The sequence below is a fragment of the Corythoichthys intestinalis genome, chromosome 6 (genome assembly GCF_030265065.1).
Source record: "Corythoichthys intestinalis isolate RoL2023-P3 chromosome 6, ASM3026506v1, whole genome shotgun sequence".
Classification (NCBI taxonomy): domain Eukaryota; kingdom Metazoa; phylum Chordata; class Actinopteri; order Syngnathiformes; family Syngnathidae; genus Corythoichthys; species Corythoichthys intestinalis.
This window is the reverse complement of record NC_080400.1, coordinates 8138517-8164851: the sequence shown is the minus strand read 5'-3', so window position 1 is coordinate 8164851 and position 26335 is coordinate 8138517. Positions and strand designations below refer to the sequence as shown.

Below are 26335 nucleotides of genomic sequence, written 5' to 3'. Positions count from 1 at the left end.
CACTCATGCAGCCCCAGACCATGACATTCCCACCACCTTGCTTGACTTTAGGCATGACACACTTATCTTTGTACTCCTCACCTGGTCGCCGCTACATATGCTTGAGACCATTGGAACCAAACACACTAATTTTCGTCTCATCAGACCAGAGGGCATGGTTCCAGTAATCCATGTGCTTTGTTGACATGTCTTCAGCAAACTGTTTGCGGGCTTTCTTGTGTACCGTCTTCAGAAGAGGCTTCCTCCTGGGGTGACAGCCATGCACACCAATTTGATGTAGATTGCAGCGTATAGTCTGAGCACTAACAGGCTGACCCTCCACCTCTTCAATCTCTGCAGCAATGCTGACAACACTCCTGCAACGATCTTTCAAAGAAAGCATTGTGCACGTGCGCTCAGCTTCTTTGGACGACCAACCCAAGGCCTGTTGTGAGTGGACCCTGCTCTTTTAAAACGCTGGATGATCTTAGCCTCTGTGCTGCAGCTCAGTTTCAGGGTGTTGGCAATCTTCTTGTAGCCTTGGCCATCTTCATGTAGCGCAACAATACGTCTTTTAAGATCCTCAGAGAGTTCTTTGCCATGTGGTGCCATGTTGGAACTTTCAGTGACCAGTATGAGAGAGTGTGAGAGGTGCACTACAAATTTGAACACACATGGTCCCTATTCACACCTGGACCTAGTAACACTAACGAGTCACATGACATTTTGGAGGGAAAATGACTAGCAGTACTCAATTTGGACATTTGGATGTAGTTTCTCAGGGGTGTACTCACTTTTGTTGCCAGGGGTTTAGATATTAATGGCCATATTTTGAATTATTTTGAGGGGAAAATAAAATAACTCTATTATATAAGCTGCACACAGACTACTTTTCATTGTGTCAAAGTTTCATTTTGTCAGTGTCCCATGAAAAGATATAATTAAATATCTGCAGAAATGCGAGGGGTGTATTCACTTATGTGATGCACTGTAAGTAACTCCAGTGCACTGGCTGACGAACAAAGACCAGGGAGGGAGGGGGGAGAGTGAGAGTACACAATCGGCTCGGGACAGCTCATGTGTATTTATTAGAGATGTCCCGATCGATCGGCGTCCCCGATCGAATGCCGATCGATCGGGTCCGATCACGTCATTTTCAAAGTATCGGAATCGGCAAAAAAAATATCGGCCATGCCTTTTTAAATATATATATATATATATATATATATATATATATATATTTTTTTTTTTTTTTTTTTTTTATTAAATCGTTTTCTAATTGTATTTAACGTTACAGACATAATATGTTACACTCATCCAGAGTCTTTAGTTTAGGCTTAAGGTAGGGATATCAAATTCATCCCGATAACGGCGGCAATTAATTTTTTTAAAAAAATGTGTCACGTTAAAATATTTCACGCAAATAATGCATGCACTGCACGACCCTCTCACTCATTGTCGCGCTCAATCTGTAATGACGCTGTTTTACCTATATAGAGAGATAAAAGGCAGCGCAAAATGAGTAGAGTGAATTTTGGCAGCCTTTGGAGCCTTTTTTTAATTGGTTAAAGCTTTGCAATCCCTCTCCATATGATTAGAAATATCATGAGAAGCATTGTGGGGAAGCAAGGTGGCAATTGATGTTTGTCTTAACACCTTATGTTACTTCCCAACGCAGAGAAGATATATCAATTGGTAGCACTACGCACAGTCATGGTTCCACTTCCCATCATGCATTTGGGATGGCCACGGTATCATTTACTGAAAGTCAACAAATACACTAGATGGCAATATTTAGTCACAATATACAAAGTCAAAAGTCTTTCTATCCGTGGATCCCTCTCACAGAAAGAATGTTAATAATGTAAATGCCATCTTGAGGATTTATTGTCATAATAAACAAATACAGTACTTATGTACTGTATGTTGAATGTATATATTCGTCCGAGTTTTATTCATTTTTTTCTTAATGCATTGCCAAAATGTATATGATCAGGAAAAATTATCGGGAATGATTGGAATTGAAAAAAGCAATCGGATCGGGAAATATCGGGATCGGCAGATACTCAAACTAAAATGATCGGGATCGGATCGGGAGCAAAAAAACATGATCGGAACAACCCTAGTATTTATATATATATTTTTTTTTATCGAAAAAAAATCCGCGATGGACTGAGGGCGGGAAGTTTCCAGCACAAAATAGAAAGGGATCACTGTAACCAGTGTTAATTTTCGCCAAAGATCACGGAAACAAAAATATTTTGTTGATGACCAATTTTTTGATGACGGTGATATGATGATGAGCTAGAAACGTGTCTTGGGAGACTAAAACATAATGAGAAGAATGTCGGTTTTCGTCTGATGAGACGAAAATGAGATGCAAATTCCTCATCGTTTCAATCATAAGTTCACAATGTGTGACATTTTCTTATCGTATGTGTAGTTAGTAACAGTGGTGTTTTTGGCAGCCCTTTTAATTTCCGTCTTAGTCTTTTGGACGAAAATACTTAGTAGTCTTGGTCATATTTTAGTCATTTCAAATTGTGTTCGTATTCATCTGGTTTTAGTCAACGAAAACTCATCTAGTTGTAGTTGACATTTACTCATAATGTTTTCGTCTGGAAACCTCAAACGTTTTAGTCCATGAAAAATAAATATTTAAATAAAATGTTTTCAACAACTTCGAATTAACATTGACAGACGAGCGCATAATAGTACAGTCTACAAGGACATCACCGCCTTTGCGATAATACACACTCAGCAGGAAAACAGTACTTTATTTTCATTTAATTAAACCCACCTGGGCGCCACGAATTATATGTAAAAAGTTTTCCAAAAGTTTAAGACGACACTCACGACACTAAATGCTAATGTTAACGTGAACACTATGCTAACGCGACAAGTTACATATGTGTGTGATGATCACTTAGCACAGACTCTTTAATACGGCGGCCGGGAGGTGTCAGGCGAAATTCAAAGTCCAAACACTTTGCAAATAGAAAAAAAGCACGAACCCTAATTGCAAAGGCTTTGCAAAAAAAAAAAAAGCACGAATGCAAACTGCCACAACGTGATCCCCAATTTCTAAAGTGTGATTGCAAATTGGCAAAAGCACGAACCTCCAAATGCCAAAACACGAATGCAAATGGCTCGCAACACGACTGCGAATGGCTCGCAAGACGAATGCAAAAAGACACAGCACAGCTGCAAAAAGCCAGAGCACAACGGCAAGTAGCCATAGTATGACGGCAAGAGGATGACCCAGAAAAAAAAAAAAAAAAAAAAAAAAATAGGACGGCACTTTGCATATTGTTATATGTGCTTTGTGACCATCTCTACAGACCTCCGTGAAGTAGCCCCCCCAATTTAGACGCAAATTTATATAAAAATGATGTCAAGCGTTTGTGCGGTAAAAAATTGCCTTTTATGCTGCTATCGTTTGAGATACCTATAATTCTTTAAATGGTTAATCTGAGGTACAACTGGCCTTCCATTTTTATTAAAAATTGTTTCAATAGTTTGTGCAGTAAAAAAAAATTGTCCTTTTATAGAGCGTACTACTCCGCCCCCTTCGAAGTTGAGGAATATTAGAAATTCTTTTCTGCCAGCAGGAGCCACTGTAAGTAATGTAAAAAGACGTCAGTGTTGTGGAGGTGGTGAACACACCACCAATTTTGCTACTGAAAGTCCGACCCGCATCAGAGTTAGCATAACATTAATCTGTGTGAATTTATCGAACTCCATTCGGAAGGTTTTTAAAACAAAGGTTTGATTCCTATGGTGTGTCACTTGAACCAATACATATGCACTGCAAGAACACACCTCCTTAAAACTAGTTAAATTCCCTTGTTTTCACGGTAAATCTACTAGAAAGAAGTGAAATGATCTGCCAGTGCTTAAAGTAAATTTAACTCAGATTTCTTGAAAAAAGAAACATTTCTAGCTGAAAATAATCTTAACACACTTATTTGAGTAAAAAGTTTGTATATTTCATCTAAAAAAAAAAAAAAGAATAAAAAATGTTCCTAATTCAAGAATAGATATTGTTCAAAACATTATTTAAAAGCATTTTTTTCTTGATTTAGGTTAAAAATGAGCGACTTTTAGATGTATGGGCTTAATAAGAACAAATGGTAGTATTTACCGGTACTTGAAGTAAATGGAATAATCTGACCCATTAATCTGTTAACTAGTCAAGATGGAGAAAATTATTCGACGAGATTTAAGAAAAAAAATTCAGATTAAGACGTTATAAATTTGCAGTCTGAAAGTTAGTATTAGTCAATACAGATTTATTTTGCATTGATCATTTAGCTTACAAATTAATTAAGGTTCATATTTGTGACAAATGAAGGCCTGACCCCCATTCACCACATCTGTTTGGTTTTATTAATGTCCTGTCCCCAGCAAAAAGTGTACATGCAGGTTATGCTGTTATATCGTCCCTACAAATAGTGAAACCAAACCTACCCCTTGATTCCCACATAGCATTCAAGCAGATAATCACTTCCTGGTCACGTCTGAAGGTCCCGCCTCTTCCCCCTGATTGGCTCGCCATCTGAAGGCAGCCAACCCACATTAAGCCACAGCAGAGGTTGCGCTAGACTTTTTCGTTGTCTGCCATTTTGACTGACAGGGTCATAAAAATCCGGTCATAATCTATTTTTACCCGTCACTTAAATTTTTTTAAATGATTTTGTTTCTTTTGACTTTGTTTGGCATAATTCACCTTCTGTACTTGTGTGTCCATTTGGCCGAGCGCGTTACCGGCTACGACAGTCACGTGACATAGACACTTAAGAGCCGCGCACGGTCCCCTCACTATCCACTCGCTCTCGCTATATGATTGGCCGAAGAGTCGAAATGCTCTCCCGTGAAATGCCTGTTTAAAAATGTTCCCGTTGTTACTTCTTGCGTTCGCTTATAAGTGCCCATTTAAAAAGGAAAAGCGATGGATGATACTACACACAGAGCGTATTATTAACAAATGTTAAAGTTGTATAATCATATAGCGAGAATAAGCTTAACATTGCATACCGCTTCAACATATTCAATAGTATTTAGTTTTCATTCATTTAAAATTAATATTCTGTCCGAACAAGCTTAACAGAGAATCCACACCGTGCCATCACACATCAAGCAGATGAATATGTAACTTTTTCTCCGCAGTGACAAAAACAGTTGACTGTGGCCCCAGTAGGTAGGTAGCCTATCATATGTAGCATATGGAACAATGAAATTAAGAGTTCACCTGCTGTGGCCTGAACGTAGTCTCACACTATCCTCCTGGTGCGCATGGACTTGAATTCCGTGCCCGCTTGTGCAGTCCCTGTTTTTTCACCTCTTTTATCAACACCATCGTCGTTTTGGGGCTTTTTGAAGAAACTTCGGACACTCAGTTGCCTTGACATGTTTCAGAGTAAGGCCAACGACGTCATGCATCAAGAGAGACAATAGCTAATTAATATGCTCACTCGCCACCCTGTGGTCTGGGGTGTGAATTGCAACCGGTCTAAATGACTTGTGGACTTCAGTTTTTTCCGTCACCGTTTTAAAAAATCGGTCAACGACGGAAAATATTCGGTTAACGCGACCCCTGAGCCACAGTATGTCGTATTGGTTCGCGGAAGAGCAAAACATCGTTCCCATCAAGGAGAGCTTTATGTGACATGCTTTCATCTTCTTTTAATGAGGAAATGAAGTGTATTTTTATCAAAACTTTCGAAATTGACGTACCGACAAGACCCGCTCTGCACTGCAGATAGTTGCCTCTGCAGCTCCCGCCTTTTTCTCCTGAAAGCCCGGGAAGTGATTTACAAGATGGTACTATATGATGAATCAAATGAAACAGGTTGTACCGTCTTGCTTGCAAGGCTACCCAAAAAGAAGAGGCTGTCAGAATTTAATTAATGCCTTTCAAAATTTTCCAGATAAAATCCAAGTAAGCATGTGAACATCCATGTCAAATCTAAACCCACCCAAGTTGTTTTTTTTCCCTCCTTCTGCATCTCAATTACATTTCGCTGCTTTGGATTCCAAAAGCAAATTCCCTGATTTCCGCAACGAGAAATATTGAAAACTTGGTGGACAACTGGAAGGGAGATTTATTGTTAATTTAACAATATTTAAACAAACAAACAATAACACGCCGCGACACATTTTCAATCCTCTCCACCTAAAACTGATTTGTCTTTGTGCAAAAATTATCTCGCATCACACACACTCCATTATGTTTATAATTAGTCAGCATGAATTATTCATGGCTGTCTGTCATCCGGTGTCTCTAATCGAAAATAAATCACTGAAAACCTCATCGCCGTTTACCTAGATTCCAATCAACGTCGCTCATTACGTCGAGTTACTTCCCAAACATCGCGGCGCTGGGGAGTGAAAATTACAGCGGAAAAAGACCAACAGCAGCTGGGCCTGTCGCGTGCATTGACAAACTCAATTTTGCTTTATAATTTTCCGACGGAAATGCATTTACAGTTAGTTAGAAGGATGACTTATCTTCAGAAGGAACTCCTTCGAGATATTTCTGAAAATAACTCATTGACATTGATAGACGTCCAATCAATTTAGACTGGGTAAGTTGGCAGCTATCGAACGATTGCTAGTCCAAGTCAAAAGGATTGGAAGTCTTTTACCGAAAATAACAGTGAATGAGTCAATCACAGCAAGTCGTCCAGGTTTTGATGAAGCAAAGCAGCCCCAGAACATAACACATGTGTAATACTCATTCATTCATTCCAGTGTTGTTTTCGTCAGCAATGACTATAATGAAAACATTTCATCAACGAAAATGTTTTTTCATGACGATGACAAGACGATAACGAGCTAAAACCATGTTTTGGGGTACTAAAACTAGGGCTGTCAAACGATTAAAATTTTTAATCGAGTTAATCACAGCTTAAAAATTAATCGTAATTAATCGCGATTCAAATCATCTATAAAATATGCCATATTTTTCTGTAAATTATTGTTGGAACGGAAAGATAAGACACAAGACGGATATATACATTCAACATACTGTACATAAGTACTGGATTTGTTTATTATAACAATAAATCAACACGATGGCATTAACATTATTAACATTATGTTAAAGTGATCCATGGATAGAAAGACTTGTAGTTCTTAAAAGATAAATGTTTGTATAAGTTATAGAAATTTTATATTAAAACCCCTCTTAATGTTTTTGTTTTAATAAAATTTGTAAAAATTTCATTCGAAAAATAAACAAGTACCTCACCATTGTTGATGTCAATAATTACACAATGCTCATGGTGCTGAAACCCATAAAATCAGTCGCACCCAAGCGCCATCAGAGGGCGACAAAACACGAAAAAACACAAGTAATAAGTGGACATGACACTGTGCTGTCATTTTAATCTTTTTGAGTGGGGCATGTACGTCAAATGCGTCAAATATTTTAACGTGATTCATTTAAAAAAAATAATTACCACCCGTTAACGCGATAATTTTGACAGCTCGAACTAAAACATAAAAAGATTAATGCCAGTTTTCGTCTGAAGAGAAGAAAATGCACAATAGTTTTCGTCACGTTCACAATGTGTAACATTTTATGTGTAGTTAGCCTGCATCGTAGCTGTGTCTGGTTGTGTCACTCATGTGAAGTGCTGCTGCTCTCCAGTCTCCAGGCTTGCACACAAGCACACATGGTAAGATTTGTTTTCCTATCTTGGCCAGAGAGAATATGCAATGTTGATTTAGCCTTTGAAGGTCTCTGCTGAGTGATCATCACACACTAAATATAACTCGTAGCGTTAGCATTGGATTCGCATTAGCGTTAGGCTAATGATAATGGTGAGCGTCCTCTTAAACTTTGACTTTTTTTTTTACATACAGTTCGTGGCGTCCATTTTGGTATAATTATTTGAAAATAATGTACTGATTCCCTGCTGAGTGTTTATTATCACCAAGTTGGTGTTGTCCTTGTAGACGCTACAGTATGTGCTCGACTCTCAATGTTCATTTGAAACAGTTGGAAACTTATTAATTTTTAGAGTATAATTTTCAATTTTACCGACGAAAAATGTCGACTAAAAGTAAAATTAGTCTTGCGTTTTCGTCAATAAAAAACTAGATAAGGACAAACACATTTTGAGATGATTAATATATGACTAAGACAAATAAGTATTATCGTCCAAAAGACGAAGACTAAGTCGAAAATTAAAAGGGCTGTCAAAAACAACACTGATTCATTCATTTTCCGAACCTCTTATCCTCACTAGGGTCATGGAGGTGCTGGAGCCAGTCCCAGCTAACTATGGGCAGTTGGCAGGGTACACCCTGAATCGGTTGCCAGCCAATCACAGGGCACAAGGAGATGAACAACCATTCGCACACACAGTTATACTTAGGGACAACTTAGGCTATGTTCATACTACAGGTCTTAATGCACGAATCCGATTTTTCGTGTTTTTCCGACTCGGGTGAGGCATTAACTTGACGGTCTGAACGTGATAAGTTGCATAGAACTGGACCATTTCAAATCCGATCTGGATCACTTTCGTATGTGGTTCAAATCCGATCTGGGCCACATTTTTCCAGACTGTCGCGGCGGTGTATACTGTCCAGTCTCTCAAATCGGAATTCATGCAGCAATTACATCATCAAAAAGTGAGAGAGACGCTATTGTAGCGGTGCAGCTGTGCGTGCGTTATTAGCACCTAGTTTGCCTTAAACACGGCTTTTTAGGAAGGGTCGGAATTGACAACAGTCATAAAAAAAATTAAAATGGGTTGAGGATAAGCCTGAGAATTATCGGTTTTCTGTCTGCTCCATACAAGCAATATTTCAACATTGCTTACACGGCCGAGAGTCGGGGCAAACTGCCCGTATGTGTGTGGGACATTTAAGGACAGTGCGTGCATGCTATCGATCCATATACTTTGAATATAAGCCTAAACTGAGATTATTTATGTCTGGTATTTGTGTCCTCTTTTTGGAAATCAAAATATGATCGCCCTGGAATGACGCATGACAGCCAGCATGTGTGGTCATTTGTTTTGATGCTTCTGCGCATGCGGGTCGTCTTGCTCAGCGCGTGTCGGACTGCGAATTAGTGCGCATGCGTAATACTTAAATGGTCTCAATGGACAAAGGCAGTCTGAACAGGCACGCCAAAAAAACAGATATGATAAAAAATCTGATTTGTGCATTAAGACCTGTAGTATGAACCTAGCCTTAGAGTCTTCGATCAGTCTACCATGCATGTTTTTGGAATGTGGGGGGGAAACCGGAGTACCCAGAGAAAACCCACGCAGGTACGGGAAGAACATGCAAACTCCACACAGGAACGCCAGAGGCCAGGATTGAACCCTTGATCTCAGAACTGTGAGGCGGACGGACGTGCTAACCAATCTGCCACCATGTAATACTGTAGTAAAAAAAAGTAAAAACAATGTAAATAGAAGCCAGTATTTACAGAGAGTTAGCAGCCATTTTTTTTAAGAGCTGCTATTACGTTAGTCAATAAAATGTAAGTTTTCCCGCCCTGTCTCGTGATGTCAATAATACAAATATTAGAAGCACCTGTGCTCAAATTTATCAGTATGAATGTGTAAATGGACAGAATTTCTTCAATCCGATCCGCATTCAGTTTAAAATTACAGTGGGGCAAATAGGTATTTAGTCAAACACTAATTGTGCAAGTTCTCCCACTTGAAAATATTAGAGAGGCCTGTAATTGTCAACATGGGTAAACCTTAACCATGAGAGACAGAATGTGGAGAAAAAAACAGAAAATCACATTGTTTGATTTTTAAAGAATTTATTTGCAAATCATGGTGGAAAATAAGTATTTGGTCAATGGCAAAAGTTCATCTCACTACTTTGTTATGTGGCCTTGATTGGCAATAACGGAGGCCAAACGTTTTCTGTAACTCTTCACAAGCTTTTCACACACTGTTGCTGGTATTGTGGCCCATTCCTCCTTGTAGATCTCCTCTAGAGCAGTGTTTTTTTGGGGCTGTCGTTGGGCAACACGGACTTTCAATTACCTCCACAGATTTTCTATGGGGTTGAGATCTGGAGACTGGCTAGGCCACTCCAGGGCCTTGAAATGCTTCTTACAAAGCCACTCCTTTGTTGTCCTGGCTGTGTGTATGGGATCATTGTCATGCTGAAAGAGCCAGCCACGTCTCATCTTCAATGCCCTTGCTGATGGAAGGAGATTTTCATTCAAAATCACTTGATACATGGCCCCATTTATTATTTCCTTTACACAGATCGGTCGTCCTGGTCCCTTTGCAGAAAAACAGCCCAAAAATCATGATGTTTCCACCCCCGTGTTTCACAGTGGGTATGGTGTTCTCCAGATGCAATTCAGTATTCTTTCTCCTCCAAACATGAGAACCTGTGTGCCCCAGATCAAGGGAGATTATCAGTGGTCTTGTATGTCTTCCATTTTCTAATAATCGCTCCCACAGTTGATTTCTTTACACCAAGCGTTTTACCTATTGCAAATTCAGTCTTCCTAGCCTGGTGCAGGTCTACAATTTTGTCTCTGGTGTCCTTCGACAGCTCATCGGTCTTGGCCATAGTGGAGTTTGGAGTGTGACTGAGATTGTGGACAGGTGTGTTTTGTACCGATAATGAGTTAAAACAGGTGCCATTAATACAGGTAACGAGTGGAGCCTCTTTAGACCTCGTTAGAAGAAGTTAGACCTCTTTGGCAGCCAGAAATCTTGCTTGTTTGTAGGTGACCAAATACCTTTTTTCAACTCTAATTTGGTAATAAATTCTTTAAAAATCAAACAATGTGATTTTCTGTTTTTCCACATTCTGTCTCTCATGGTTAAGGTTTACCAATGTTGACAATTACAGGCCTCTCTAATCTTTTCAAGTAGGAGAACTTGCACAATTGATGGTTGACTAAATACTTATTTGCCCCACTGTATGATTGGATGCACTGTCGGTCAAAAAAATTCTGAACTTCCCCTTTAATCGGAATGGGCTGGATGTGGTTAGAATATTCCGAATGGGATGTATACATGAAGCATTTTTAGCATTTTGTTGTTGATTCATTTGCCAATCCATTGGTTGCAAGAAAGTTACGACAGTCCCAGTTGGCAGACATAATGGCCCTCTAACGAAAACATGACTGCAATCATAACAACCAGCGCTTGAAGCTTTCTGAGACCATGTGATTAGCTCCAAATTCTAATGTCCTCAGTTCCAAGTTACTCCAGCAACCGATACGGTTCAATAATTTTTGTGTAGGTGTTAAATGTTACTCTGAATATTTTTCCGCCACGGTTGACTGTCCACCAATCCGCGGAGTAGTCTGGGATCGACTCCAGCTTCTAAAAGGAAACTGCAGAAAATGGATGCACGGGTGGATGGATCAAAGTTCAAAGGTGCATTTTTTTCATTCCAAGAGAACAAGCTGTTGTTTCGGAGAGTCGCTCCTCTTTCCTTCCTTCCACTTGCGCCCTGAAACATTTTGGATACTTTCACCTAAATTGCCGTACAGCCGCCCACTTACTTTTTAGTTTAACTGACCTCAGGGGGAATCAAAATCTACAAATCCTGGCAGCTTCTCGTTCAGCCTCGGGGGGCCACCGGAATGGTCAGGGCCCTGGCGTTCGGCAGGCGGGAGCGGAGTGCCTTGTTATAACAGCGGGCTCTGCTCTCGAGGCGGCCACTTAATGCGTCAGACAGACGAATGTTTCTGGAAATTCAAAAAAAAAAAAGAAGGAGCGGGCTGGGAGACAAAACGTAGGTCTTAATCAAGCGAATCAAAGCCATCCTTCACCGGCAGCCTGGCGCCGAGTCGATGCTCGGCTTTAATCACGGAGCAATTCTGAAGGACGGGGTGGCTAATGTGTGGAATGCTAATTGGGATGTCATCTGCACATGAATAAAGGAAAGGAATTAAGTGTAACACCTGATCATCCTAACTGTGCTACATCATGGTGATGCCGTCTTAACTCATTTGCTGCCCTTGACAGTGCTAAATATCCAATCCATTTTGCCTGGTATGGGCGAATGGACAACTGCTCATTTGCCCATGCCAATCAAAATGGATTGGACGTCTCGCGTTGTCGATGGCAATGAAAGGTGAGCATCCACACCCTGCCTCCCAGTTTAAGTGAATTGGACATCTATTATTATTTGTCTAGTTCCAATAACATTTTTGGCACACGATTCTGATACATAGCTTTCAATTCAATTCAATTTTATTTCTATAGCCCTAAATCAGAACAAGGTTGTCTCAAAGGGCTTTGCAGAGGCAATATGATACACAGTCAGAAACAGTAGATGAATTAAATAAAGTTCTAGTCCAAGTCCTGGGCATCACTCATCCTTAGACCCTCCATGTCGGCAAGGAAAAACTCTAAAAACCCTTTGGAAAAAATGAGAAACCTTGGGGAGAACCACAGTCAGGAGAAATCCACTCCCAGGTCGGGTAGACAAGATGTACCAGGACTGCTAATGGGAAATAGCAGACGGAGTTACAGTATATGATATGTGTTATGTGTGGTATGTGTTTCTACCAAAAAGTTCTATTTTGGTTTCATCTGACCATAAAACATTCTCCCAGTCCTCTTCTGGATCATCCAAAAGCTCTCTAGCGAACCGCAGACGGGCCTGGACATGTAGTTTCTTTAGCAGGGGGACACGTCTGGCAGAGCAGGATTTGAGTCGCTGGCGGCGCATTGTGTTACTGATAGTAGCCTTTGTTACTGTGGTCCCAGCTCTCTGTAGATCATTCACTTAGTCCCCCCGTGTGGTTCTGGGATTTTTGCTTACCGTTCTTGTTATCATTTTGACGCCACGGGGTGAGATCGAGGGAGATTATCAGTGGTCTTGTATGTCTACCATTTTCTAATAATTGCTCCCACGGTTGATTTCTTTACACCAAGCGTTTTACCTATTGCAGATTCAGTCTTCCCAGCCTGGTGCAGGTCTACAATTTTGTCTCTGGTGTCCTTTGACAGCTCTTTGGTCTTGGCCATAGTGGAGTTTGGAGTGTGACTGGCTGAGGTTCACTACTGGTGTCTTTTATGCCGATAATGAGTTAAAACAGGTGCCATTAATACAGGTAACGATTGGAGCCTTGTTAGACCTCGTTAGACCTCTTCGACAGCCAGAAATCTTGCTTGTTTGTCGGTGACCAAATACCTTTTTTTCCTCTCTAATTTAGTAATAAATTCTTCAAAAATCAAACAATGTGATTTTCTGTTTTTCCACATTCTGTCTCTCATGGTTGAGATTTACCCATGTTGACAATTACAGGCCTCTCTAATCTTTTCAAGAAGGAGAACTTGCACAATTGGTGGTTGACTAAATACTTATTTGTCCCACTGTATATTCACTACTACTGTAAATCCTCTCTGAATACATCAAAACTATGAACGAACATGTGGGGAAAAAAAAGTGAAATAACTGAAAAACTTTTGGCCATACAGGGGTGCACATATTTTTTTTTTTTGCCCAGGTTCTCAGAGGAGGACCTGGAGATGTGACTTGGTCCTCATTGAGCTTGAGAGCCGACTCGCCTGATGCGATAAAATTATGACAAGCTTTACTTAGAGCCAATTAACTTTAATTAATTATATTAACAATTAATGCTTGATTAACATCAACTGGCACAGCAAAATTGTCATTACTTTGAAGTGAAATGTTAAGAAATAAACATAAAAGCACCAATTCAAAATAAAGGGCATTATACGGCTCCCACATTAACTCCAAGCCTTTGTAAAAGTGGGATGTCCTCCTCATAAGACCTCATTGAACGTGCATGTTTAGCTTTGTAAAATGCGAGCAAAAACACGTTTGTCAATGTATGGCGCTGTTCTTCATTGCCTTTATTCCGCCACTTGTCCATAGGGCGAGTGGGGTCCTGTCTGACATCGATAGTTTGCTTAATTGCCACATGCTCTCTGTTTTTTTTTCGTGCTTTTCGAAGTTTAGATGGCTGAAATTCTTTGACCCTACATAAAATGCGCTGCTCTTATCAGCGACATTGGGATTCTCACGGCGCATTTTGTACCGCATTTCCGTGTGAGCATCATTTGCTTCTAGCCATGGTACCTCCTGCAGCCACTTTTCAGCAAAAGTCCTTTTTTTCGGTAGCTCCGGTGACGTCTCTGTCGTCTGTCTGTCTTTTGACGGGGGTGGGAAACACGGAAATAATTACTCAGTGGGCCCTGCCTCTTCGACATTTTGAGAAATTATTTTCTCGTGTCCGCCGCAAATACAGTGGTCAGCCATCAGTATATACTGTGTCTTTATATATATATATATATATATATATATATATATATGTATTTATATATATACATGTATATATATTTGGCGGAAAACACTCAGGTGACTTGAAGTTCTGCTTTGAGACCCCCAAATTGACCAAATTTCAAAATGTTCCTATATGCATGTGTGATACATCCTTGGAAAGCTTAAAATCTGTATTTTCCCACGTACTTACCTCGTTTCAATCCAAAAACTCCATGTAGCATGTATCACCGAGTGTCAAGAAACAGATCTGACTGGCCACAGCCGGATTTGGGGGGGATTTTATGGGTGAAACATGGTAATATAACAAGGGTCGTGATGCAGAAATCGCAGACATCAAGGAGTGGTCGAGATGTTCTTTTTCATACGTTCACCGTTTTAAACGTTTTTTTTTTTTTTTTTTTTTTTAATTTATTTGGATCGATTATTTATCATCTAACATATTGGGGAAAATGGAACAGTAACAAAAGAATACAATTAATCAATAGTTATCAGGTAGATATCCGTGACTTTTTTTACAGACGCCATTTATTTCATTGTGACGTAATTTGTTTAAAGGTTGAAAATATGCGAGTGAATAATTTTCTTAAAGTCGTTTTATTTTTTTAACGAAATATTAGACATTAATTAATGATTCTAAGCTAAAAATGACCGACATTTTGATTAATAAATATAATACCTCTTTTTATGGCTGGGTTGAAACAAAAACGGTTGCGCGTCTGTAAAAAGGGGGTTTCCAGGGTAAAAGGGACGAATTAAAATTTGTTTGGGGGCTTAATGCACCATGAATCTGCTATGGCAGCATATAGACATAATATTCTTTCAAACACAACAGTTCTTTTGGCTTAAAATATAGCAGTTTATTTTAAAGAGGAGTGCAAGAGCAGAAACTGCTTTTTCAGTCTTGTCTGTGTTTTATATGTGTGTGTGTATATATAAAACTGTTCAAGCTCAGTTGTTGTTGGTTGCGCTTGAAAGCTTAGGTTTACAGAAATTCTAAATATCCATCTTGCCTCCTTAGGTGTAGTTTTGTCCAAGCAAAGCAAAAGATGGGAATGCGTAACACATTAGCAAATTGGAGATTATGTGCACTTTCGGTCTACTGTGTGCACGCAGCTTTCCACACACATCTTGGTCGTGTGAACGCGAAATTAAAATAACAGCAAAACTTCACTTTTGTTTTATCCCATCAAATGTTGTCGTCTAAACTTGGCCTAAAATGTTTTGGACAAGCAGTCAATGAATACTGACATGAAAGTCCTTTTTGAAACAAATCTGTAGATATTTTATGAACCGTTCAAGAAAGAAATGAAAGCTTTACAAACGGATTATAAAAAAAATAAAATATTTGATGTCCTTGTGATTCCGCAAAGACTCTGCGACGCTTTTCCATCTCCGCTCGGTGATTGATGTGCTCGCTGGAGGTTGGCGCGGCGTCTCATTTCTGCCGCTTGAGAAGCCGTCACATCCAGTTGTCAAATGAGAGCGCGAGTGACGGCGTGCGCATTGAAATACTCGACTCATCCATCTCCCGTGTCCGAACTGGCGCTCTGTGAACAAATGCAACGCTTGGATACTTATCAGTTGCTGTTTCCTAATCACATCACCAAGGGACAGCTTGTAAACTGATCTTATCCCATATGTGTGTAGAGCGACATGAAATGGGTTTTTTGTTTTAACTCATTGAGCCCAAAACCTACGCTGAATCTTAAATAAATACTGCAGGTACAATTACAAATGGCAATTACACATAGCAAAACAACTCCATTTTCGGAATAATAATAATAATAATAATAATAATATAACAATAATAATAATCGTAATGTAACGAATCAGGTTCAAATGTGCCGGTTGTGTTTTGCATGCTGTTCCTGAACGCACCGTGTGAGTGACGACCAGTGTTGTCATGGATTACTTAAAAAAGTAATTTAATTACTGATTACACCTCAAAAAAGTAATCTAGTCACCTTACTGATTACTTTATTATCAAAGTAACTAAGTTACTTTAAAAGTAACTTATCAGTTACTTTTTACCAATTTTTCTCCTTTTGCTGCCTGAACATAAAAATAACAAAAATATCACGTGTAATTGGGTTTTTCACATAAGGCTTAATCTTTGAGTTAGCGGGGGTTTAATTAGTCGACCACCATTGACTCACCCTAGCTTAGCCATTCCGGAGCCCTAACACTAACACATAACTGACAAACTGCACGAAATTTGTTTAAATCAATTCCTAACCCTAATTAAACCCCCGCTAACTCCAAGATTAAGCCTAATGTAAAAAAAAATCTGAACTTCCTCTTTGAAATAAAGACCTAGCCGTTAAAATGTTGTCTATAAAAGTTGTAAAGCAATAAAGCAAACAACAAAAATTAATGAAATGAACAAAAATCTACAACGTACAGTTTTCATAATGGGTCGAAATCATTTTTCGAACAGATCATGTGACAAGCACCTTGGATACTATCTTTTGCTTTGCTTAGCCAAAACTCCATCAGAGGAGGCAAGATGGATATTTAGAATTTCTTTAAACCTAAGTTTTCAAACGCTACCAACAACAACTTGATTGAACTCGAACAGTGTCAAGATGTGTGTGTATATAAAGTACTGGCCAAAAGTTTGGAGACGCCTCAAAGGTGGATACTTTGAACAATGTAGAATACAAAACCTGTTTTCAGGTATTTCACTTTTTTGGCCATTCAACATGTTCGCTCATAGTTTTGATGTCTTCAGTGAGAATTTACAATAGTAGTGAAAATATATAAAAAGTAGGGCTGTCAAAATTATCGCGTTAACGGGCGTTAATTAATGTTTTAAATTAATCACGTTAAAATATTTGACGCAGTTAACGCACATGCCCCGCTCAGATTAAAATGAAAGCAGTGTCATGTCCACTTGTTACTTGTGTTTTTTGTCTCCCTCTGCTGGCGCTTTGGTGCGACTGGTTTTATGGGTTGACATCAACAATGGCAAGCTACTAGTTTATTTTTTTGATTGAAAATTTTACAAATTTTATTAAAACGAAAACATTAAGAGGGGTTGCCCTAAATTTCAAAATAACAATCCAAAAAGTTCAAAACTATTGTATTTTTTTTTTTTTTTTTTTTATAATGAAGGATGCACTGCCCCCTGTTGGTAGCGTTGGGTCTGTCTGAACTGTCGCATTGTATGACATCGTAGCAGACTCAGACGCAGGGCCGGCACAGGCCATTTGGGGGCCCTAAGCAAATAATGCCAAGGGGCCCATATTTTTGCCCCACCATTTCCTCACAGTGTAATGTGAAACCTATACATGCAAACCAACCCATACATGGATATTTTGTATATTAATCAAATTTTGTTGCACTGCATACTTCAAACTTCACCCCAAATGATTGTCAGTACTTACAGTAGATGACGTCAAACCTTTTTCTAAAAGAGGAAAAGAAAGAAGTTAAGGAAGAACTTTATCTTTTAAGCTTGTAATCAAGTATCAAAACTCACAAAAGTCAAATAAAGCAAACTGTAGTAAACAGATGTTTGCATAGATAAAGGGCAATGTGCGCCACATTATTCACGATGCTCTATTAACAACTTATAAAATGAGGTTGCCAGATTGGGGGCCCCTAGTGGTCAGGGACCCTAAGCAGCTGCATAGTCTGCGTATAGGCCTTGCTCAGACGTCTAATATGGAAAAATGATAGCTGCGTTCTGGGTTGGCCCACATCAGGCTGGAAGTTGTTTCAGCTAATATATGTTTGTGTATGCATTTGTAATTAAGCTTAGAGCTACATTTTGTGGAGTTTTGTGATTTGGTATGAGAAATGTAAATATGTTAGCATTCGTAGCATAAGCTAGCGGACTTTTGTTTGGCAAATGTGGCTATTTTAATCTACTAAAATTACATATTGATCAGACTAGATGGATGTTTGAACACCAACTTTTTTGTGTCAAGTGTTTTATTGTTAAAATGCATGTCGTTTTGAACGTAAGTGTACATGTGTGTTACATCTTTACAAATTGTCAAAAGTGAAGGAAGTAAAAGCTTCAAAAAGCACAATTGCCTTGTTTGCTATCTGTAAAGCTGAACAACTTCAGGTTTAGTGAGGACAGAACACGTCATAATGATAAAGTAAAGTAAAAAATAAGATACTGTGAGGTACATAAGGTACTTTTTATGCGACTAAAAAAACAAAAAACGTCTGGAGACAAAACTGCGGACGAGATTCCGGCGTCGTAAAGTCAAAATCATGTAAGTCGAGTTTGTCGTAACCCAGGGACGACCTGTGGTAAAAAATATATGTAAATAATTTGGACTAAAATTAATATAAAAATTACGTTAAAAAGATGAGGTCAATAGAAGAAAAATTATGACAAAGTCCCGTGTTTTTTGCTCTGGAAATTTTAAATTTTTTTTTTGTTATGTTACGTAAATATTTTGTGACCTCACAAAGCTTAACTCTTTGACTGCCATTGACGACTATTGCTTTCCAATCCATTTTAACCGGTGAACCTTTTTCATGTTATGCAGCTGGTGAAATCCAGTGTAGAACTACCACAAGACTTACAGTTATGAATAAAAACAAGTAATTCTACTTCATACAAACTGCATTTCTCGTTACAGTCCAGTACCCACAATCACATGGAGAAAGATCAACGGAAACATACCGAAAAAGGCCCGACTGCGCAAGTCCCAGGCTGTTCTGGAGATCTCCAATATCCAGCAGGAGGACTCTGGGACATACGAGTGCAAAGCCGAAAACTCCAGGGGAGGGGCGTCTTTCAAAGGACATCTCCAGGTCTACAGTAAGTTTGACGTAGTTAGCCGATATAAGTGAGTAGTTTAGTGAGGCAGTGTTGTTTTTTGCATCCCTTCTCCCTTTTTTTGTGAGAAAATGTTAGTTTTAGTCACATTTCAAGTGTGTTCATTGTTTTTATTGACGAAAACACATACGAATTCATTCTAGTTTTAGTCCACGATTACTCAAAAGGTTTATCACTGTAAAATTGAAAAGTTTTAGCCCAAAATTAAATAAATGAAGGCTTCCAACAATTTGAAACGAACATTGACAGACGAGCACATATTGTTCAGTAGCGTCTACAAGGAAACGCCAACTTTGCGATGATAGTACACACTAAGCAGGAAAACTGTGCATTATTTTCAATAAATCATACCCACTTGGACACCATGAACTGTACTGTATGTAAAAAAAAAAAAAACGCCTGAGAGTTTAAGATGACGCCTACCACGCTAAATGGTAATGCTCATGAGAACGCAAATGCTATGCTAATGCGACGAGTTGCATTTAGTGTTCGATGATCACTCAGCACAGACCTTTAACTCATTCACTCCCAGCCATTTTCACCGGAGCAAGCCCCTTCCCTCCCGGCCGTTTTACTGGATTTTGACTGATTTTGCAAGGCCCACAGAAAATTCTGTTCTATTGTTATATTAACATGGAACCCACCAAAAGAAAAATTATTTCAGCAGGAAAAAAAGTTAGGTCATATCTTTTTCCATTCTTTAGAAATCAGCATTAGAAAATAGCTTAGTTTGAGCAATTTTCCAATTTCTGATGAAAAAACAGAGAAATTGAGCTTTTTGTAAAAGCATACATTTCAAACATAACTTTAACACAGCTATTTTTTGCTTTTGTGACATCCCAAACATCTGAATAATGTTTTCCTTCTACAAACTAACATAAACAACGAGACAAATAGAGCTTTTGATAGCAAAGTAACAATTTATTTACACATAACTAAACTATTGAACTGAGAGATGACGCTGTTGTGGTCGCGACAGCTGGGGTAAAGTTTCCCTCATCGCCGCCTGCCTCATCAAGATGGATTTTTTTTAGTCTTTCTTTTGTGGTGACCACTGCCTCGTGGCGGAGTTTGCCTGGGGAACTTGTGTGGGGCATGTTGTGTTCCTGGGGGGGGACTGGTTTGGCCATGCGCGTTTCCGGCTGAGTCGCGGAACACTGGAGGGTCGCAGGGGACGCGAGCTGCCGAACACGGCCTCGTCCGCTGCACTGGTGGTCCCGGTCGTTCTGCTCGGTCGTCCAGAGCCTGGCATCCCGGGCGTCCTCCCGGTTATTCTGCTCGGTCGGCCGCCGCCTGGCATCCTGATCATCCATTAGGTCGTCTTCCACCAGCGCCCTGGCCGTGCAACCTGACCGTTCGTTCTGCGGGTTACGCCTCATCTCCTCACTTCCTTTCATGGTCCAATATGAGTTCTTACCAAATGCGCTACTGCCCTCCAGTGGCCAGGTTTATTGCTATAAAATTGATTTTGGGCGTTGTGCTTTGGAGCTCAATTGAATCAGAACCTAGAGATGTCTCTTGTGAAAAAAAAAAAAATGTAAAAGACATAGAAATACATTTTTGGGACACTTAAACGATTAAAAATAGAACGTATCTATACATTTTTGGGAGCAAATGAGTTAAAGGCTAAAGCAACATTGTATATTTTCTCTTGCCAAGATAAGAAAACAAATCATACCATATGTTTCAAGACAAGAAAGCCTGGAGAGGACATCGGTGAGTGGGGGTGGAGCAGCACGTCACATGAGTGACACAACCAAACACTGCTACAATACAGGCTAACTACACATACAGTACGTACAAGGAAATGTCACACATTGTGAACATTTGACGGAAACTGGCACATTTTCATCTTGTCATCTCGTCAGATGAAAATGGGCATTCATCACCAGTGCTTAATTTGTAAATTGTAAGGTGCCGGAACGCAAAGTACATATGACAGCGCAGGGATGACGAGACAGGCACAGGTGTCAGAACATACGCAGAAAATGGTCCTACAAATTGTGCAGGCCAAACCCGAATTTTCCATAGGGTTACAGGCCTGTTGCCCCGGCTTTTGGTGAACCACCTCGCAGACTGCTGGCCCCGACTCCGAGTGGCGCTGAACCTGACCAGCTGCTGCCACGGTAGCAGCCTCCTGCCCCGATTTGGCTGGCTGTTCGTGAACGTGGCTAGCTGCTGCGGCACTAGCCTCCTGCTACACTCGTTAGCATGATCGCTGCAGCTGCCCATATCGCCGGTTGTTGCCTTTCTGACTCGGTTTGAACTATCGTCCTTCTTTTTGAAAAATGACAGTAAATGCAACTGTCATTTTGGCATGTTGAAATACCGTTTGATCCTCTCTGCTTGCTCCCCAGATGTCGTAAATTTCCAAAGTTTTTTTTTCTGTTGGTCCAGCTTTTCAGTGCATCAACAAATCTCCGAATTTTCAAATGACGTAAAATTTTTATTAACAACATTGTTACCGGCATCCCCAAGCGGCCGCTGTCCCGTTTCAGTGTGACCTGCATCGCCAGTTTTGCATAGAAAAAGAAGTGGGCGAGCGTAAGGGGGAGAGAGAGGGAGTGAAAAGGAAAGTTGCGGGGAAGCGCGGTGTTGACTGGCTAACTGTCCCACGCTTCTTTTTGTTTAGTTAATAAAAGTCTCCATGTAACAGCCATTCGAGGCGTCTCTGTGTTTTTATCAGTGTTTGGAATAACGCCGTTATAAATAACGCCATTACATAATGGCTTTATTTTTTTCAGAAATGAGGTAATCTAACTAATTATTTTTTCCGCCGTTACAACACCGTTACCGTTACTGACGGTCAAAAGCGGTGCGTTACTTACTCTGAATAAATTGAAGAAACTACCAGCCGTAGCGAGTCTACTCTGCTCTGTTTATTTGTCATCCAAGACTTTTGGTGCATTCAGGTTCGAGAATAGCGCACGTGTTTTGTTTCGTGCTTTTTTTTTTTTTTTAGCAAAGATACACCCCACGGGACGTGCTGGCACTCTGTTTCTTTAATAGCACATATAACTTCAACATTAACGCAAACATACGGCTCTCGGCAGGCCGTGTCTCTAACTCACTCCCGCATCATGTGACCAAACCAATAATGGTGCCGTGTGCACTTGAGGGTGCCTCGGATAATTCCGTATCAGAATATTACAGCACATACTTCTTATGACTCCAGGCTGTTTGTCCCTGCTCATTCAATGAGACAATGCTTTCCAAAGCTTGCTAACGTTTCTGTGTTTGCTACACCTGAATGCTAGCCTCGTTCCAATTCCCCACTGTCAGCCAGCAAGAATGCTGCTTCCATCTTGAGGACGGCAGACGCTTTGAGGGTGACGGGAGCAGTAGGGGGACGAGGCTACCTGAATGCACCCCCTGAATAGATGCGATGGAAGTGATTGTGATTGGCTGAGGGTTAGAGTCATATATCATGGTAAGCCAATCAGAGCCGGTGTTTTGACACACAAACCGGAACAGCGCGTGCAGCAAACACACACGCGAAACAGATACAGAGGGATATGATGGCAGAGCATTCGGAGGAAAATTTGTCCTTTACAAGGTGGAGATATAAACACTATTTCAAGTCAAAATACTTAAAGTACAGTAGGCTATGTCTACTTGATTTATTAAACTCACTTCATACCGTTTACTGCTGATTGTTATTTTATTATATTGTTTACTGTTTATTTTTGTTGCACTTCAAGTGTAGGATAAATCTGTTGCTGGTGAGTTGCAATAAATATTACATTGTTCTATAACACAACTACCTGTCTGTTCTTCTCTATTCAAGTGACTCCAATATTGCTCTAAAATTTCAAACTCTTTGACATATAACACATTCTTTTTAAAGTAACGGAAATAGTTACTTTCCCTGGTGACAAGTTACTTTTACTATAACTTAATTAATTTTTTAAAGTAATGTGTCCAATACTGGTTTTATACACTACACCATTCCCCGGAGCGAAGAACCGCACGTAGGAGCGCCGACGAACGAGCCACGGAAATCACTGAGCCACTTATTATTATTATTTTCTAAACATGAGAGGGTCCGGATCTGCCCAAATAAGTCCCGAAACACAGGGAGGCCAAAATCAAGTGGTGCCGGATCTTGTTCCGGAGGATCCGGCACAAATTAAACCCTGCTCGTCACGCTACGTTTTAATATCGCAAGACAAGTTTTTAGCTCGTTATCGTCACGTCATCGTCATAAATTGTTCGTCGACAAAATGTTTTCGTTACAGTCTTTGTTGACGAAAACAACAATGGCTAACAGTCTTCCCTCTACAATTGGGATTTTATTTTAAACCCATTTTTTGCAGTGTAGCAACTCCTTTGTCCCCCACCCAAAAATTATTTATATCAATCTCTGCATTACGTCATTCATTATAATCATTTAGAACCGTCAGTCAAACTGCGGTCTGATTTCATTTAATCCAGACATAAGGGGAGCCCTGGTTATCATCACGGTGTCAAAGGCCGTTGTGTATTCTGGGAAAAAATTGGCCCGAGCGCTCCTGTAAAGCCCTATTAACTTTTTCATAAGCTCTTAGAGGAAACGCTGTGCTTTTGCCAACAATATTTTCTTGGCTGGTGGCAGGTTTTATTTTTAGTTGCAAGCTGAAGAAGACCAATGTCAGGGAAATTGTAATTACAGATAAGGCTACGTCGTTAACTACCATACAAATTAGCTACTGCGGTTGGGGGCAAATTTAGTGTGATGTTAAATTTTGTAAAAGTACCGTATTTTCCAGACTATTATTCGCATTTTTTTTCAGGTTTTTCTGGGCCTTCGACTTACACTCAGGTGCAAATTATATGTTGATACTTATACTCGAGGTGTGCCCTCTACTTCAAGTCGGTGTAGTTCAAAAGTGATACCGAAGATGAAGACTTGAATAAATTTGGTAACAATTTGGAGTGAGATCGAGAGTTCCGTTTGTTTATTGTTATCTGAATAACTGTTAATATGTTAACAGATACTTACTGAGTTAGCACTTTGTTCTGTTTTATTACTACTAGGGTTGTTCCGATCATGTTTTTTTTGCTCCCGATCGTTTTAGTTTGAGTATCTGCCGATCCCGATATTTCCCGATCCGATTGCTTTTTTTTTGCTCCCGCTTCAATTCCAATCATTCCCGATAATTTTTCCCGATCATATACATTTTGGCAATGCATTAAGAAAAAACTGAATAAAACTTGGACAAATATATACATTCAACATACAGTACATAAGTACTGTATTTGTTTATTATGACAATAAATCCTCAAGATGGCATTTACATTATTAACATTCTTTCTGTGAGAGGGATCCACGGATAGAAAGACTTTTGACTTTGTATATTGTGACTAAATATTGCCATCTAGTGTATTTGTTGAGCTTTCAGTAAATGATACTGTAGCCATGCCCAAATGCATGATGGGTGTATGTAACATTGATATATCTTCTCTGCGTTGAGAAATAACATAGGGCGCTAAGAAAAAGATCAATTGCTAGCTTGCTTCCCCACATTGCTTCCCACGATATTTCTAATCGTAGGGAGAGGGATTGTAAGGCTTTAGCCAATTAAAAAAAGGCTCCTAAGGCTGCCAAAATTCACTCTAATCATTTTACGCTGCCTTTTAGCTCTCTATATAGGTAAAACGGTGCCATTACAGATTGAGCGCGACAATGCGTGAGTGGGTCATGCAGCGCATGCATTAATTGCATTAAATATTTTAACGTGATACATTTTTTTTGAAAATTAATTACCGCCGTTATCGGGATAAATTTGATAACCCTACCTTAAGCCTAAAGACTCTGGATGAGTGTAACATATTATGTCTGTAACGTTAAATACAATTAGAAAACGATTTAATTTAAAAATATATATATTAAAAAAAAAGGCAGGCGGCACGGTGGCTGAGTGGTTAGCACGTCTGCCTCACAGTTCTGAGATCAAGGGTTCAATCCCGGGCTTCGGCCTTCCTGTGTGGAGTTTGCATGTTCTCCCCGTGCCTGCGTGGGTTTCCTCCGGGAACTCCGGTTTCCTCCCACATCCCAAAAACATGCATGGTAGGCTGATTGAACACTCTAAATTGTCTGTAGGTATGAGTGTGTGCGTGAATGGTTGTATGTCTCCTTGTGCCCTGCGATTGGCTGGCAACCAGTTCAGGGTGTCCCCTGCCTACTGCCCGTAGTTCGCTGGGATAGGTTCCGGTACCTCCGCGACCCTCGTGAGGATAAGCGGCATGGAAAATGAATGAATGAAAAAAAAAAGGCATGTCCGATATTTTTTTGCCGATTCCGATACTTTGAAAATGACGTGATTGGACCCGATCGATCGGATGCATCTCTAATTACTACTATAATGTGCAGTATATGCCAAAGTCAAAGTGTTATTTTAGACAAGGCTTTGGACTGGTTTTCATCAAATTTACATGCTTTATTCCATTTCTTTCAACTGCTACTCCTCTATCTCAGTGTTTTTCAACCTTTTCTGAGGCACGGCACGTTTTTGCATTGGAGAAAAAAAAAAAAACGCTGCACACTATAAACCAAAAATGTTCCAAAATTACTTTCTGTATAGTATATTTAATTATAAAATAATTTCTCAGAATTTATACTCACTCAGTGTGAGACTTGAGCCTGTTTAGACGAACACAAAGCCGATATCCTAGCAGCAGTGGCGGACTTGGCAATTTTGGGGCCTAAGGCGAACATATCCAGGGGCCCTCTTCATGGGTCAGGGGTTAAAAAGGGGAGAAGGGTGTGGAGGAAATATGTTCTGGTACACTGGTTCTGTCCTAAACGACAAATTTTCTCCTGCTTAGTCAGCTGACTAGTTTTACGATTAATCGACTAATCTAATAATTTTCTCTTTTTTTTCTTTTTTTTTTACTAATTTAGCAATGAAATTTTTGTTGACGCTTATTAATTCACAAAACTATTTTGGAACACTTAAATTCTTTATTAAAATACAAATAATCATGTAAATAACAATAATTCATCACAAATAAACAATGAGCTTAAATGCTGATAGGATTTACTAGTGCAAAAGAATGGAAAATAAACATTCAGAACACTGACTTTGCCTTTCCAACATTATTCAAAACAAATCTTTAAAAAAAATCATATCATATAATATATATAATCATATAAATTCCACATTCATATGCCTTTCTTTTTTGTTTTGTTTGACATAATTGTACATGACGAATAGTTGGGGGTGCTGCTGTCTCCGGTGGCCCAAGCCGTTGCTTGTTGGGGCAAGGGCAGCTGGTTGGGGGCCCCCTACTGGTTGGAGGCCTAAG

The 26335-nt window shown here is 39.7% G+C and overlaps 1 protein-coding gene across 2 annotated transcripts in view; it reads left to right on the top strand.

Annotated features, from left to right (window-relative positions):
- Nucleotides 1–26335, top strand: part of LOC130917185 (contactin-5-like) — a 411152-nt gene that overhangs the window by 256289 nt on the left and 128528 nt on the right. For both annotated transcript variants that reach the window (XM_057838311.1, XM_057838312.1), the window contains one exon: nucleotides 18849–19030. In XM_057838311.1, the coding sequence (XP_057694294.1) occupies nucleotides 18849–19030 (182 nt within the window). The remainder of the gene's footprint in view (nucleotides 1–18848; nucleotides 19031–26335) is intronic.